Here is a 16632-nt window from a genome sequence, read left to right as displayed (position 1 = left end):
TTCTATATTGGAGTGAAAGAAAATTAAAAGTAGGTTTATATAACTAAGTTTGGCAGAATAGGATTTAGATAAGTGTTTTGTCCAAATGGTGAATAAACAATGCTATCATTATTATTGTTATTTTCCATTATTATTATTATCATTGTTGTTGTAGTAGTAGTAGTAGTAGTAGTTTGTTGTTTTCATAAGTATTTGTAATAAAGTAATTGTTATTCCCTGACAGTTGGGGTCGTTTATCCATGATTGGCAATCTACCTAGAAGAGGAACAACTATGACTACAAGCTCGGGGAGGTGGGGCTTCTTAAAAACTAAAAAAAATAAGTCCCTCTGCCGAAAACTGGGGTAACCTGTCAGGGAGGGCATTGGAAGCATAAAAAATCCCGCCCCAAACAAAGATGAAGACAACAACGTATTTTTCAACCCGTCCAACCCCATGAGGGAAAATAAAGACGTTAAACAAAGAAGGAAAACGGTATGTGTAATTGTTGTTATGATTATTTCTTAACAACTCTTCTTAACTCTTTTTATAGGAGTGATTTGCGGGCTTCTTTTTCATTATTTTCTCTTTTTTTTTACCTTGAGCTGTTTCCTTTACTGTAAAAAAAAATACACCATCGTCATATGTAATAGTAGTAGTAGTAGTAGTAGTAGTAGTAGGAGGAGGAGGAGGAGGAGGTAGAGGAGTCTGGTAGTCATAATCAGCTGTCAGTCTCGAGCTCTTGACCTACTTACTTTGCACCTCAGTTACCATGGCAGTTTTGACAGTCGCCTTGAGTCACGCTGCTTTGTTTCTCATCTGCTCTGCGTTCTTACTCATTATAAGATATGGATCAGCGACATTGTGTTGGGGGTCTGGCGGGGGCGAGTCCTCCTGGGAAGAAAAAAATAAAAGTGACCCCTGTGAGCCTCATGTGAAATGCTGAAAGAAAATGCAGTGAAAACAGACAAAATGTATGATTCTATATGTGCATTAGACCACTCCTTACGTCGAAATGCGCCCCCCCCACCACCATACTCATAGTACCCCTCAAAATACTGTAGGTCCCATAAGAGACTACATGCGTTTTAGCAGAGGACCCCATAAAAATACGAGTAAGAAAACGAATTCGCGCTAATATAGAAAACGTGCACTTGACCGTGAACTAAATTACTTACGTGAAAAAAGCAGGCGTTCGGTGCATTGAGCCTTGCGGTGTTACTGGGTACGGGCAGCACATATGACATTGGCACAGTTGAGAGGAGCCAAGATAGAGCCGCCCCCACCCTCACCACGCGGCCTCCAACGTGCTGGGAAACACCAACGAGTATTATAAAGCTCTTATTTTTAAACGTCTAGGTACCTCAGTTCGCCTTGTTGAAAAAGCCTCTCGTAAAGGTTGCAGGGATTTTCATAACGTGTTTTGTGTTCCTAGTCAAAGCTTTACACGACCTTGTACCATGCCCGGGAACATCATCCTTGAAAATCGGGTTAATCTTCTCTGAGGCCTTGGGAAATACTCACAGTGGGACTCCGATACGTTGAAGAATATTGAGATTAATGTGAATATGACTGCCAACTTGTCTGGTGTGGTCTTGATCTTCCCCTGCGATAAGTAGTTGTTTTTTTCATATTTCATAACTCCCTGCAGTGGAAACCAAGGTGACAATAGGTGGAGACCGACTTCACGTGGTTTACAACGTGTGTGTGTGTGTGAATATTTTAAGTCTCGTCTGGGTGTTCGCCTCTTGTCGTAACATACAAAGTTTAGAAACACTGTATAGCTATTCATGTGTGTACGTGTGTGTGTGTGTGTGTGTGTGTGTGTGTGTGAATATTTTAAGTCTCGTCTGGGTGTTCGCCTGTTGTCGTAACATACAAAGTTTAGACACACCGCATAGCTACTCGTGTGTGTGTGTGTGTGTGTGTGTTCGCCGGTCACATGGGCATAAGCATGAGAATTTTAAATAGTTTCACGTGATACCCACGAGAAGACAAAAGATCTTTTAAACGTCTTATTCGTCTCCCTCAGCCATAATGATAAGTGTTTTGGGCTCGTTTTTCAAGGCGTAGTTAGGTGGTCATATCGATTTTTTTTTATATCACTACGACTGCAGAGTTTGACTGAAGATCCATCACTTGAAACTCCGTCTCATAACAGTTCATAAATACTAATACGACGTTCAATACAATCTGGCGAAAAGGACAAAAATGACAATGCCGAAACCGAAACTCAGCCCGAAAAATCACCGGTAAAAGCCCGCGAAGGAAGCCCAAGAGTTGGCTTCGGCCCAGCGAGACTTGGCAACACTGCAAAGGGGGCTGGGAGGGAAGCAGGGGATGGGCGACACAGGGGCGCTGGAGCCTTGGAAGAGTCTTGAGGGGTTCAGGCATGGAGGTTCAGGGGTCACAGGGAAGGAGAAAAGAAAGGGGAGAAGGAGATAAGAGAGGGGAGAGGGAGAGGAGGGTATTTGGTAGGGTGCTGGGGAGAGAAGGAGGGGGTAGGAATATCACGCATGGGGGTCGGAATGTAACAGTAGTAGGAGGAGGAGACAGCTGTGTGTGAGACTTTATTTACACGCGCTAAAATGACAATGTATATTTTCATTAACGTGTGACTTTAGCAATGTGGCTCAAGGATAACCTCCGAGGCCCCTCCTGTCAACGTGGAGGAGGAGGGAGAGAGGACAGGAGGAGGGGGAGCAAGTGAGGGAGAGCAGGGAGGAGGGTAAGAGGGGGAGGAGGAGAGGGAGAACAAGGAGGAGAAAGGGGGAAGGGGGCGCGGGAGGGAGTCATGTGTACGTGAAGTGGAGGTTTGATGTCAGGCGAAGTAGGGAACAGTCTGCACTGGACCACGGGACAGAGAGGACGTCAAACACCACATCTTGTAACCCGGCCTTACCGCACCTCCTTGCACCAATACTGCGAGCCTTGCCACACCTCAACCTTGCCTTAAAACCACTAAAACATCACCACAGAACGGAAAAACACCACCAGCAGGACATCCCTTCGGTGCAAGCCGCTGCCACCACCTTCAGGAGACCCCGAACTCACCTCGCATCGAACTGACAGTGACAAGCAGGCAACCACACCCACAAGAACCAAACCCAAGACAGGAATTGAAGCTTGAAGGATAAGAAAACGATATCCTGATCTCCTTCGCGTTCCTCAAGCATCCTAGAGGAGGAACACGCTTTATTGATTAGAAGGTGTGACGCCAGGCAAGGTGAAGACAGCTTTCCCTAGTGTGGCCGTGCTGCCCCGCCTGACACACCGTCCTCATGATGTGTGCATTCATGACCCCCGTCCTTAAAAATGACTGGGAGATTTATAACACGAAGAGGTCAAGAAACAATTCGGAGAGCTCGGCCGTGAGTATTAATGTTGTTGTTATTGGTGGTGGTTGTTCTATATATATACCGTATTTGATGTTTTGTCACGTTTTTGTTTGGTTTTATTTATTTATTTATTTATTCTATTGTGTGGACCTGTTATTGTTCTCTTCAGCTTGACACATTTTCATTTATTTTATTTATATTTTTTGTTTTCTGTGGATGTGTTGTTTATTTTGCATTTTCTGTTTTTATATGTATAGTGTGGAAATATCAACTGCTTTTATTGTTTGTTTTGTTCTGGATTCATTATATCATTAATTTCTAGTGTTTATTTGCCAACCATGCATTTGTTATCTTTCGCTTCTTATCTCTTTAATTTTTATCCTTCTTACTCTGTTTTTCCCCTCTCCTCTATTCACTCTTCTTTCCATTCATTTTATCCCGTGTTTCTTTAGAATTTTGATGTTTGCTTGCCATCCATACCTTTATTTATTGCCCTTCATTCTCACCCCTTTAATTTTATCCTCAATGCTCTTCCTCCATCCCCTTTTTCCCTTTTATCCCATTCATACTATTCACAGCTTTCCCATGTTATCTTTCCCCTCTATTCATTCCTGACCTCTATATTTCCCACCATCTCCCCCTCATCCCCCCTTCCCTCTTCCTTCCCTCTCCTCTTCATCTTCCTCTTCATTCCTAATCTTCCTCTTCTCTCTTCCCCTCTATTCCTTCCTGACCTCACTTAATTCCCACCACCTCCCCCTCTTCTTCCTTCCCTCTCCTCTTTGCCTTCCTTTTCCCTCCCTCTCTTCCTCTTCCCTCCTTTACCCTCCGTGTCACAAACCTCTTATCAAGATTAAAAAGTCACCCGCGGTGGTTGGTATGTACCAGAGCTAATGGAGGAGGTGGGAAGCGAGGGAGGGAGGGAATATGCAATTATGTGGTCAGGGTCAGTTATACGTATAACATATTCGTATTCTATTAATTTATCGAGTCCATAATTTAATACCGTACTTGTTTTGATGTCGATAATATTGTAGTTTTTTCTGGTATTTTTAACTTTTCTTCTTTATTTTAAGCGAGTCTTACCAAAGGAGGGAAACGAAGGAAGAAATAAAAGGAGGAAGGTGAAAGAAATTAAAGTAAAAGAAAGGAGGAAAAGAAAACGTGTATCTTTTCCTACTTTGTGTTAACGTGAAAGGAACAGAAGAATGAAAGAAGAAAAGAAAGAGAGAAAAAGGATGAATATACTTTTAAAATAAGACTAAAAATAACGGGAATCTTTTTCTTACATTGTTTAGAACCGTTTTACCATGAACATAGAAGAATAAAGAAAGAAAACAGAGAGGAAAGATCCGGGAATGGGAGAAAAGAAGGACGAAGACACTTTAAAATAAGACTTAAAATAACACTTACGACACCTCCATGAAAATAAAAAGTCAGAAAGATGAGAAGAAAATATAGAAGAGAAATAAGCCCGTACACTTTTAACTTAAGACTAAAATTAACACTCGAAAGACACTTACATGAAAATAAAAGAAAGAAGAAAGGGAAAGACCAAGAAAAGATAGAAGAAGAGAAGAATGGCGGAACACATTTTAAAAGCAAGACTCCAAGTAAAAATAGGTGAGGCACTCCAAGGCCTAAAATAAACGCACATGAAAGCCAGGTGACCAACCCTCTAAAGTTAAAATGCTTTGGCCATGCTTTATTTGAGGGGAGGGGGAAAGGGGCCACGCGTTCTACTTGGCAACATAAACAAACAAATGGGTCTTTAAGGAGGGGTCTCTCTCTCTCTCTCTCTCTCTCTCTCTCTCTCTCTCTCTCTGGACATATAGGTTTAATTGGAAAGGGACCAGATTTTTTTCCTTGACCTTATTTCAAATGCCATTACATGTAGGTGGTCTCTCTCTCTCTCTCTCTCTCTCTCTCTCTCTCTCTCTCTCTCTCTGGACATACAGCTTTAATTAGAATAGGACCAGATTTTTTCCTTCTCGACCTTATTTCAGATACCATTAGGCCTACATGTGGGGTCTCTCTCTCTCTCTCTCTCTCTCTCTCTCTCTCTCTCTCTCTCTCTCTCTCTCTCTCTCTCTCTCTCTCTCTCTCTCTCTCTCTCTCTCTCTGTCTAAGTATGGAGTCTTCACAGTGTAGTTGCCAAGTGATGAGGACAGTAATAGTTTTAGAGAGAGAGAGAGAGAGAGAGAGAGAGAGAGAGAGAGAACTCCACCCACACAAATAAATTGGCACCAAGTGAAGCTGTCACACTTTAGGTCTTTGAACAGGCCGCCAGAGAGAGAGAGAGGAGGGGGGGGGGTAAATAATCGTGAATTTCTAGGTACCGCGATGTTGTTCTGCTCTCATTGTCACCAGGAAGCAAAGAAAAATGCACGTTTGAGAGAGAGAGAGAGAGAGAGAGAGGGTAAATAATCGTGAGTTTTTAAGTACCGTGATGTTGTTCTAATCTCATTGTCACCAGGAAGCAAAGAAAAATGCACGTTTGAGAGAGAGAGAGAGAGAGAGAGAGAGAGAGAGAGAGAGAGAGAGAGAGGGTAAATAATCGTGAGTTTCTAAGTACCGTGATGTTGTTCTAATCTCATTGTCACCAGGAAGCAAAGAAAAATGCCCGTTTGAGAGAGAAAGAGAGAGAGAGAGAGAGAGAGAGAGAGAGAGAGAGAGAGAGAGAGAGAGAGAGAGAGATTTGCCAGCTTTTCATAGAATCTACCTTTACCATTTTAAAACAGGCGCAACATCCTATTTATTTTCCTTTCTTCCAAATCCTTTCCTTTATCTGAAGTACCGTATAGGTCGTCAGCGTAGGCCTTACTGTTCTTTTTTTTTTTTTTTTTTTTTTTTTAAAGCTCAAGGTAAGTAGTGTTAGGGTGAAGAGAAGTGACATTTGTTCTTTTTTTTTTCTTCGTCCGCTGACTACTTGAATAATAAGTTATAAGAGTTTAAGGAAGGAGAATAAGTGAAAGGAGTGTTTGAATGGCTTGGTTGCGCTTGGAGAATAACATTGTTTAGCTCTGAAGGATAAGAAAAAAACGTAATAAAACTAACGCATGATTTTTTTGTCATTACTATTCATTAACTTACGAGGCTAGTTTGGCTTTGTTATTCCGTTTTTGGGACAGAGTTAGAGGTGTTGCAATTTCAGTTTATGTGAGCTTAAGGTTTTGGATTTTCACAGAGTTTGTCAGTCAGTCGTTAAGTGATATATGAAAAATAATCCACAAAATCAACTTTGAAAAACGCGTCAAAACTTATAAATCAGCCACAGTATTGATGATGGAAGACTACTACGACGTTTAAAAATCAAACGTAAATCCAAGGAAAAAAGTATTTGAAAGTTTGTACGGTTTCTTATATTCAGAATTATGACTGACTTTTGCTTTGAACATTGTGCTTGAGACTGAATGATTGAGGAAGATACTGAAGAAAAAGGAAGGGGAGACGAAAAAGAGGAAGGAAAAAGCGTTTGAAAGTTTGTACGGTTTCTTGTATTCAGAATTATGACTGACTTTTACTTTGAACATTGTGCTTGAGATTGAATGATTGAGGAAGATACTGAAGAAAAAGGAAGGGGGAGACGAAAAAGAGGAAGGAAAAAGCGTTTGAAGTTTGTACGGTTTATATAATATTCAAATTTATGACTGACTTTGAATATAGGCCTTGTCTGGCGTCTAGTGCAGATGACATTGACTTTTATAGCAGTGAGAAAGAGATATAGTTCGAAAGTAGTCCTCAGAAATACCCTCATCATTTATTTATTTATTCATTTATTTACTTAACATTGACCTTTTTAGCTCGTCAACAGAAATAGAAGACAAACAAGCAAGTAAATATAATCAACAAGGAAGAAAAATAGCATGTGAAATATTAAGTAAGAGAAGGAAGTCAAGATTTTAAAAGTAGCAATTATACTCTTCCTCCTCCTCCTCCTCCTCCTCCTCTTTTTATCGGTTCCTTTTCCGCTAAGGTCGTTGTGGAAGGCCTTTGGTAACTCCTTCTTTCCCTCCCTCTTCCCTTCCTTCCATTCCTCTTCCCTACCCTTTCCCCTTCCCAGTGTCCACTATTCTTCCACTTTCACAATCTTTCCCATTTTCCTCATCCCCTTATTTCCCCATGACTCATCTCCCCCTCCCCCCTTCTACAGCCCCCATCCCCAACCCCACCCAACCACTCACAGACACACACACACACACACACACACACACTCCGACACAAATACACACATACCCAGATATTAAAACAAAGACGCCACACACACACACACACACACACACACACACACACACACGCACTTTCGGGTCAAGGAACTGGCGTCAGATTGGGTGCACACGGCTTAAGGGGGGGTAGGGAGAATGGGGGGGTTATGTCCTTGTCTACCCCTCCCCCCCCTACTCCCATCCCTTCCCCTCCTCCCCCTCCCCTCAACACCTAATCTTATATCTCTCCTTTCCCCTTCTTTCCCCCCTGTCTTCTTCCTTTCTCCTCCTCCTCCTCCTTGTCGTCTTTCATGAAGGATTTGGGGTGAGAGGAAAACATGCGAGGAAGATTCCAAAGCAGTCTGTCTCAGGGTCGTTCATTGTCTCGAAACTTGTGGTGGTGGTGGTGGTGGTGGTGGTGGTGATGGTGGTGGTGGTAGTGATAGTTGTGGCATATATTGAACAGTGAATGTTTTTATTTATTTATTTATTTATTTTATTTTATTTATTTATTTATTTATTTATTTATTATTATTTTTTTTTTTTTGCTGTTGGTGTTGTTCCTCCTCTTCCTCTTCTTCTTCTTTTTCTTGGACCAGCAATAATACGTAATACCAAAATAAACAACATAAACTACTATTACGCACCATAACAGAGAGAGAGACAGACAGAGAAGGCTCCCATGGAAGGCAACACAAAGACAATATAAAAGTAAAATAAACTTTGTAATAAAAATAAAAATAAAAACCCGACTATTTCCTGGTTTCGGTTCATGTCGCACTAACACAAGGTCGCTGTATACCAAGAAGGGTTGCCTGCCTGCTTGTTTGGGTTGGTAACACTGCGGGGGGGGGGGGGGGCGAGCATGCGAGTCGACACTCACAGTGGCCTTGCTAGAGAGCTTACGATAGTGAAAGGGAGAAGAGGATGCGATCTGACTGACCTACAAGCCTTATCATGCCCTTAACTTGTGACAGAAGGGAGGTTGAGGAAGGGAAGGGAGGAGATATGAAGGGAGGGCGGGTTACAGACAGGGTGGTTGAGGAAGGGAAGGAAAGAAGGTTGGATAGGAGGGACAGGGTGATTGAAAGGACTGAAGGGAGAGACAAACAGGAAGGAGGTTGAGGGAGGCAGGATGAGGGAAGAAAAGAAGGTAGGATAAAGAGAGGAGAGACAGAAGGGAAGGAAGGAGGGTTGAAGAGAGGGAGTGACGAACAGGGTTGGAGAAAGGGAAGGAAGGAGGAATAAAAAAAAGGGAGATAGACAGACAGGAGGAAGGAAAGGAAGGGAGGCAGGCAAGGGAAGGGTGGAGGAAACATGGAAACATGGAAACGCAGGCAACAGAAAGCCTATTGGCTCATTACGAGGTTGCCCGCTTTGGTGATTTAATCTGCTCGACAGCCTGGGGCCTGGGGAGCAGATGAAAGCACCTCGACATTGAGGAGCAGATGAAAGCACCTCGATATTGAGGAGCAGATGAAAGCAACTCAATATTCAGTTTACTCCCGACGCAGCGAAGTGACGGTCGATTCTATATTTGAAGGAGTTGATAGTATTCGCATTTACTACTTCTGAAGGAAGATTGTTCCAGTGACGGATGACTCGGTTTGAAAAGAAACTCCTTCCGATGTCTGTGTTACATCGACTAGACTGAATGGGTAAACCGTTATTTCTAGTTCTTAGGTTGGTTTGCAATTCAAAGAAATTGGAGTAATCGACGTTATTGAATTTTTTCAGATACTTGAAGACTTGAATCATATCTCCTCGTAGGCGTCTTTTCTCTAATGTAAAGAGATTGAGTCGCTTGAGTCGTTCCTCGTACGGTTGAGCCCTTAAGGTTGGTATCATTTTCGTGGCGCGTCGTTGAATCCTTTCCAGTAAATCAATGTCCTTTCTGTAATTAGGAGACCAGAACTGTACTGCATACTCGAGGTGCGGTCTTACCATGGAATTATACAAGGATAGCATCACGTCTGGCGTTTTACACTCGAAGTTCCTCGCTATGAACCCGAGCATAGTGTTGGCTTTGTTGTATGCTTTTTACAGTGATTCGCGTGTTTCAGGTCACTGCTGATAGTGACCCAAGATCCTTTTCCTCCTGCATCGCTTGCAGAGGTCTCCCATTCATGATGTATGTGTGGTTACTATTTCTGGACCCAATGTGCATGACTTTGCATTTGTCAACATTAAAGGACATTTGCCATTTTTCCGACCATTCGATAATGTGATTGAGGTCTTTCTGAATGATTTCGCAGTCGGTCTTTGTGAGGGCCTTTCCCCCCACCTTAGTGTCATCAGCAAATTTCGATATTGTGGATTTCAGTCCTGATTCGAGGTCGTTGATATATATGATGAAGAGAATGGGTCCCAGCACTGACCCTTGAGGCACTCCACTAGTGACTGGAAGCCAATCGGAAGGCTGTCCGTTGAGTAGTACTCGTTGTTTTCTGTCGGTGAGCCAATCTCTTATCCACGCGATCAGATTGGCTCCAATGCCCGCCGAGTGCAGTTTCTTAAGGAGTCGCTCGTGCGGTACCTTGTCGAAGGCTTTCTGAAAGTCCAGGTATATAACATCACTGGGGATGTGGGCATCCCAGTTCTTATATATACCTTGGAAGAAGTCTAATAAATTCGTTAAGCAGGAGCGCTTGTTTCTGAAGCCATGCTGGGTGTCGGAGATTACATTATTGTCTTCTAGAAACTTAACAAGTTTGTCTCTAATAATCTTTTCGAGTATTTTTCCTGCCACTGATGTCAAACTTATGGGCCTGTAGTTTAATGCAACGCTTTTGTCTCCTTTTTTGAAAATTGCTGTTACGTTCGCCATCTTCCAGTCTTCCGGGACCTTTTTCAATTGAACAGACTGGTTGAATATGTTAGTGAGTGGCTGAAGTATTTGTTGTTTAAGCTCTTTTAATAACCGCGGGGACAAACCGTCAGGTCCTGTTGACTTGTTCGTGTCGAGTTTATCCAAATACTCTTTCACTTCTTGGTCGCATATTGAGTCAATTTTCAGGGGCGTGATTCCCCTCGGCGGGTCAGGGTTCTCGGGCATGGTTTCGATGTTCTCGACTGTGAATACGGATGCGAAGTTACTGTTGAGGATTCTGGCCATCTGTTTACTGTCCTGAGTTGCAGCTCCAGTCTCGTCTGTCAGGGGACCAATATTGGATTTTACTTTCTTTTTCGATCTGATGTATGTGAAGAATTTTTTTGAGTTTGTCTCGATGTCACGCGCTATTTGTTTTTCGTAGTTGCGTTTACTACTCCGAATAAGGGTGCGACAAGCTCTGAGGCTGTTGTGGTACTGAGTACGGGCTTCGGCCGTGTCATTCTCTTTCATTAGGTTATAATTCCTTTTTTTTAAGTTTACCGCCCTTTTTATTTCTCTGGTCATCCACGGTGGATCTACGGCACCATTTACTCTCCTGGGTTTCGTCGGCACTGTAGCCTTTTCTACTCCCAAAAGCTTTGAAGTTGTTCCACACGTTGTCGATTGTATTGTCGGTTAGGTGAAGTTGGTCCCAGGTCGCAGAGGGAAGCAGCTCACGGGCTAGGTTGAAATTTGCTTTTTTGTAGTCTGGTATCACTGACGGATTGTCTACGAGTTTGTGACTTATGTTGACATTGAAACGGATTAAGTGGTGATCGCAACCGTTAATTTTTTCACCAACTTCACAGTCGCGAATGAGGTCGGGGTCGCTTACTAATACCAGATCCAGCAGATTGTTTTCTCTTGTTGGTTGAGTTACAACTTGAGTGAGGAACGAATCCTCCACCATTTCTATAAGCCTGTTACCCTCTTGATCTCCAGTCAATTGTCCCCAGTCAATGTTAGGGCAATTAAAGTCCCCAATTATTATTGCTTCTTTACTTTGTGTTAAAGAGTGAAGCTCTTCGTACAGGGCAGTGTCATCGGCTGCCTGTTGTTTTGGAGGCCTGTATACGGTCGCAAGTGTTACTTTCTTATTGTTCGCAGTTATTTCCACATAGACGGAGTCGTAATTCTCTGCGTCCTGTTTGTCTATTTTTATGGCAGGGAGCGTACTTTTTACGTAGCAAATTACTCCTCCTCCTTTCTTGTGCATTGGATTTTTTTGGAAGCTTTCGTACCCGGGAAATGACAGTTCAGATACTAGATGTGCAGAGTTGGCCCAAGTCTCTGTGATAGCTACCACATCTGGTTTCTCAGTTGCAATATACGCCCTAATTTCGTCCTTTTTGGGTAATAGACTGCGTGCATTTGTGTACAAAATGGAAATGTGACTACTGGTTTGGCCGCGTCGTGTTGAATGAGTTCGCTTGTCGGAGGCGTCGTTGGTTACACAGTTTCTTGCAAGCCGCATCGACGCTACGGTTCGGTTGATCAAGGGTTGCCTTTGCCTTGCCCTCGCCTCCAGTTTTTTGAATAGCTTTTCAAGAAGCTTTCAACTGTATCGTTCAGGAGCCTTCCTAGCCGCGCCGAACCACCCTCGTTCAAGTGGAGTCCGTCCTCCCAAAACAAATCTGGGCGCTGGTTGAAGTGATGCCATGCGTTCGTGAACCCTACGCCTTCATCGTTACATAACTGCTATAGACTAGTGTTGACGCCGTACGCTTTACTGTTGTTGTATCCGGCGAACGTATTGACTCTCGGTAGAATTCCAGAGACGATGATGTGAGGGGACTTGGTCTTGTATTTCCGAATGACTTGACGGTATCTTGCTAACAGGTCCTGAATTTGAGTTGACTGAAGGTCGTTGGTTCCCGCATGGATCAGATACACTGTGGAAAAGGATAAACAAATAAACGATTGGAAGAACGAATGAAGGTGAAAGAAAGAGATAGAAATAGGTAGAAAGGAGATGGAGGAAAGTAGGAAAAGGAAGTGTTATGGAAAGGAGGATAAGAGAAGAGATATGTAGATGGAGGGAAAGGGGAAGAAGAGAGTGAAGAGAACGGAAGAAAAGAAGAAAAAAATGGGAAGTTAAAGAGAACATGTCTGAAGGAGAAAAAAAGAAGAGAAGAGAGGAGGAGAAAAAGGTAGAGAAGAAGGAGGAGGAGGAAGAGAGAAAAGGTTGGAGGGTTCGTGTATTGTACTAAGATGAGAGAGAGAGAAAAAAAAAAAAGGTAATTGAGGAAGGGGAGGAAAATGAGAGAGGCGGAAGAAGCATAAATAAGAGAGGTCGAAGCCAGTCTTACCATTTTCTTCTTTTTTTTCCTTTTTTTTTCTCACCGTTGTTTCTTAAGTCATTCCTCTACTTCCGTCTTTCATCCATCCTTCCTTTTTTTCTCTTCGTTTCTTTCATCATTGCTTCCTTTCCTCCTTCATTCTTTCCCTTACTTTTCTCATTCTTTCTTTCATCCCCTCTTTCTCTTTCTTTTGTTTCTTCCTTCATTCCTCTTCTGTCTTTCATCCATCCTTCTATCTGTTCCCTTTTGTTTCTTCCTCTATTCCTTCTTTCATCCCTTCTTCCTCTTTCCTTTGTTCCTTCCTCTTTTCCCTTCGTATCTTTTATCATTGTTTATTTATCCCCTCGTCCCTTCTCTTACGTTCTTGCCTTATTCCTTCATTCTTTCCTTCTTTTTTTCATTTATTTTCCCTTTTTGTCTTCCTCTTCCTTTCCTCCTTGATTCATCCTTTCATCTCGTCTTCCTTCATTTCCTCTTTTATCCCTTTGTCCTCTTTCCTTTGTTTCTTTTTATTACTTAATTATTTCTTCTTTATTTTATTTTCTCTTTCCTTCGTTTCTTCTTTCATTACTTTTTTTCTTTCCTTCCTCTTTTCCCTTCGTTTTCTCCCTTTATTTCTTCTCTAATCCCTCCTCCGCTTTTTCTTCCATACTTCCATCCCCTCCCTCCCTTTCTTTCTCCATAATTTCTTTCTATATTTCCTACTCCCCTCTCCTCTTCCTTCCGTTCCTTCCTTCATAACGTTCTTCTCTTCATCATTCTTCCCTTTCTATATTTGTTTTCCTTTTTATCCTTCCCTCCTTCCTTCCATCTCCTTCCCAGTTCTTCATTCCCTTCCTAGTTCTTCTCTTCTCCCTCTCTTCTCCCTCCCACTCCCTTCTTCGACCTCCACGACCATTAGTCAAACAGTTAATTAGGTCCCTCATTTAGCCAGAACATAAAACCCATTCAGACATGCAACCAGTCAGCCAGTCACCCAGTTAGTCAGTCAATCCCCAAGGCAGTCAGTCAGTCTTTACCCTCCCCAGTCACTCAGTCAGTCACTCAGTCAAACCATCCCTCAGTTAGTCAGTCGGCAACCCAATCAGTCATTTAGTCACCCAGTTAGTCATCCTTTCAATCAGCCAGTCAGTCAGTCAGTTACCCTTCCTTCAGTCAGTCAGCCACCCAGTTAGTTCTTGCGTCAGTTAGTCAGTTAGCCGCCTAGTCAGTCAGTCACCCTCCCCCAGTCAGTCACCCCCTCCCCCCTCCTTCCCCCAGTCAGTCACTCCCTCCTCCCCCTCAGTTACTTCAGCGGCCTTGACAAGTAGCTCGGTTAATCTTGCTTGCTGCCTCTTGCTTTGTTTTTGTTGGGAGTTGCTTGGGTGCGCAGTTGCAACAGAGAGAGAGAGAGAGAGAGAGAGAGAGAGAGAGAGAGAGAAACCAGCCTAACAACATTTCTCGCTACCTTTCCTCCTCCTCTCCTCCTCCTCCTCCTTGCCTGAGGGTGTTGCTATGCCAAAAGGTTGTGCTCTTTGTGAGGAGGAGGAGGAGGAGGAGGAGGAGGGGAGGAAGAGGAGTAAGAGGAGGAGGAAGGGGAAGAGGGAAGTGTACTAGTACTTAGCCAATCCCCTCCTCCTCCTCCTCTTCCTCCTCCTCCAACAGGGTCAGGAGGGAGAGAGAGAGGAGACTGAAGGACTTTTGCTTATTCCTCCACATACGTTTTGACCTCTCTCTCTCTCTCTCTCTCTCTCTCTCTCTCTCTCTCTCTCTCTCTCTCTCTCTCTCTCTCTCTCTCTCTCTCTCGGCTTCCTCAGATTAAACTTTTCCGTGACGCTGCGTAAATTTATCAGATAGAGAAGTGTGTGTGCGTGTGTGTGTGTGTGTGTGTGTGTGTGTGTGTGTGTGTGTGTGTGTGTGTGTGTGGAAGTTTCCTTTCCTCGGTCTTATCTCTATTTTATATTTCCTCTATTTCTTGTCTTCTATTTTATATTTCCTCTATTTCTTGTCTTCTATTTTATATTTCCTCTATTTCTTGTCTTCTATTTTATATTTCCTCTATTTCTTGTCTTCTATTTTATATTTCCTCTATTTCTTGTCTTCTATTTTATATTTCCTCTATTTCTTGTCTTCTATTTTACATTTCCTCTATTTCTTGTCTTCTATTTTATATTTCCTCTATTTCTTGTCTTCTGTTGTATATTTCCTCTATTTCTTGTCTTCTGTTTTATATTTCCTCTATTTCTTGTCTTCTATTTTATATTTCCTCTATTTCTTGTCTTCTGTTTTATATTTCCTCTATTTCTTGTCTTCTATTTTATATTTCCTCTATTTCTTGTCTTCTATTTTATATTTCCTCTATTTCTTGTCTTCTATTTTATATTTCCTCTATTTCTTGTCTACTGTTGTATATTTCCTCTATTTCTTGTCTTCTGTTGTATATTTCCTCTATTTCTTGTCTTCTATTTTATATTTCCTCTATTTCTTGTCTTCTATGTTTGATTGGCTTTGAATTCTCTTCCTATGAATATTCTCGTTCAATTGTTACTTTTATAATTACACATTCGTTTTTTCTCTTTGTTTGTGAGGTTATTAAAGTTTCCTTCTCCCATTCTAGTTTCCTTTAGTTTTCTGTATCACGACTTTTCTTCTTAATTCTTTCTCCTCCAGTCTTATTTATGTCATGTCAGTGTTACCAATTACCAGAGTGCCATGATTGAATACGTAACCATCATTTTGTACAACTATTTATTTCTCGTCTTTCACTTCATTCTCATTATCTTGCTTCTTCTCTTACAAATGATGTAGAGGAAGATAAAGGCAAAGAAACATGCCTTCCCTTTGCTATATTAGTGTTTAAAGTTCAGAAAGGCGAGTCAGGTGCTTCTAACGTACATCGGTTTATTTTATTCTTTTATCTTTCATTTCATCCTCATTCTCTTGCATCTTCTCTTACAAACCATGTGGAGAGAGAGAGAGAAAAAAATGTCTCTTTCCCTTCAGTAGCGTTTAAAATTCACGTGTAATATTAGAAAGACGAGTCAGGTGCTTCGGAAGTTTATAATCAACATCGTAAAGAGGAGAAACACGTAACGGGGTAATAGGCTAGCGCAGAGTATGTCTTCAGAGTGGCTAACAATTCGGCTCCCAAACACACACATTTGACAAGACTTTCGTAGGAGTAGTGGGAGTTTCCATGGATAGTTTCGTGACCCTGGTGGTAGTCTGATGAAACTTCTGCACTATGAACATCAATAAACAGTAATTAGAACCCGACCAATCTCGTGCTGGGATAAAAGGCTAGCGCGGAGTATATCCTCAGAGTAACAGTTCGACTCCCAGGTTCACACATTTGACAAGACTTTCGTAGGAGTAGTGGGAGTTTCCATGGATAGTTTCGTGACCCTGGTGGTAGTCTGTTGAAGCTACACAATAAACATACAAAAACATTAGAACCCGATTAATCTCATGCCTCGGGAAATGTTTGTTGTAAGAGGCGAGTGTCTGTGAATACATGCCTTACTTACACCCACATGTAACTAGGCTCTCCGAGAAGTTGTGGGCGTTTCCATGGGTAGCTTCCTGACCCTGGTGGTAGTTTGAAGAATCTTATGCACCATGAACCTAAAAAAATAAAGTAATGAGAACCCAACTAATTTCCTTTATGAGCTTCGTATAGAGTTGTTGTGAAAAACGAAAACGGCTCCGAGAAGTTGCGGGCGTTTCCATGGGTAGCTTCCTGACCCTGATGGTAGTTTGACGAATCATATGCACCATGAACCTAAAAGAAAATAAAAGAATAATGAGAACCCAACTAATCTCCTTCGTGGACTTCATATATACTTGTGAGAAACGAAAACGGCTCTCCTGGGCGTTTTCATGGGTAGCCTCCTGATCTTGATGGTAGTTTGACGAATCTTCTACACCAAGAACCTAAGAAAATAGAAGAAGAAGAAGAAC

The 16632-nt window shown here is 42.2% G+C and overlaps 1 protein-coding gene across 8 annotated transcripts in view; it reads left to right on the top strand.

The window, feature by feature from the left end:
* The first annotated feature begins 2773 nt into the window (after positions 1–2773).
* Positions 2774–16632, top strand: part of LOC126983237 (uncharacterized) — a 40450-nt gene continuing 26591 nt past the window's right edge. For all 8 annotated transcript variants that reach the window (XR_007735709.1, XR_007735705.1, XR_007735703.1 and 5 more), the window contains exon 1: positions 2774–3349. Coding sequence is in view for 1 of the 8 variants with exons in the window: in XM_050835876.1 (XP_050691833.1) it covers positions 3260–3349 (90 nt within the window). In the remaining 7 variants the exon portion in view is untranslated. The remainder of the gene's footprint in view (positions 3350–16632) is intronic.

Source organism: Eriocheir sinensis, chromosome 53 (assembly GCF_024679095.1).
Source record: "Eriocheir sinensis breed Jianghai 21 chromosome 53, ASM2467909v1, whole genome shotgun sequence".
Lineage (NCBI taxonomy): Eukaryota > Metazoa > Arthropoda > Malacostraca > Decapoda > Varunidae > Eriocheir > Eriocheir sinensis.
The sequence above is the reverse complement of the archived record's forward strand: the minus strand, read 5'-3'. Positions and strand labels throughout refer to the sequence as shown.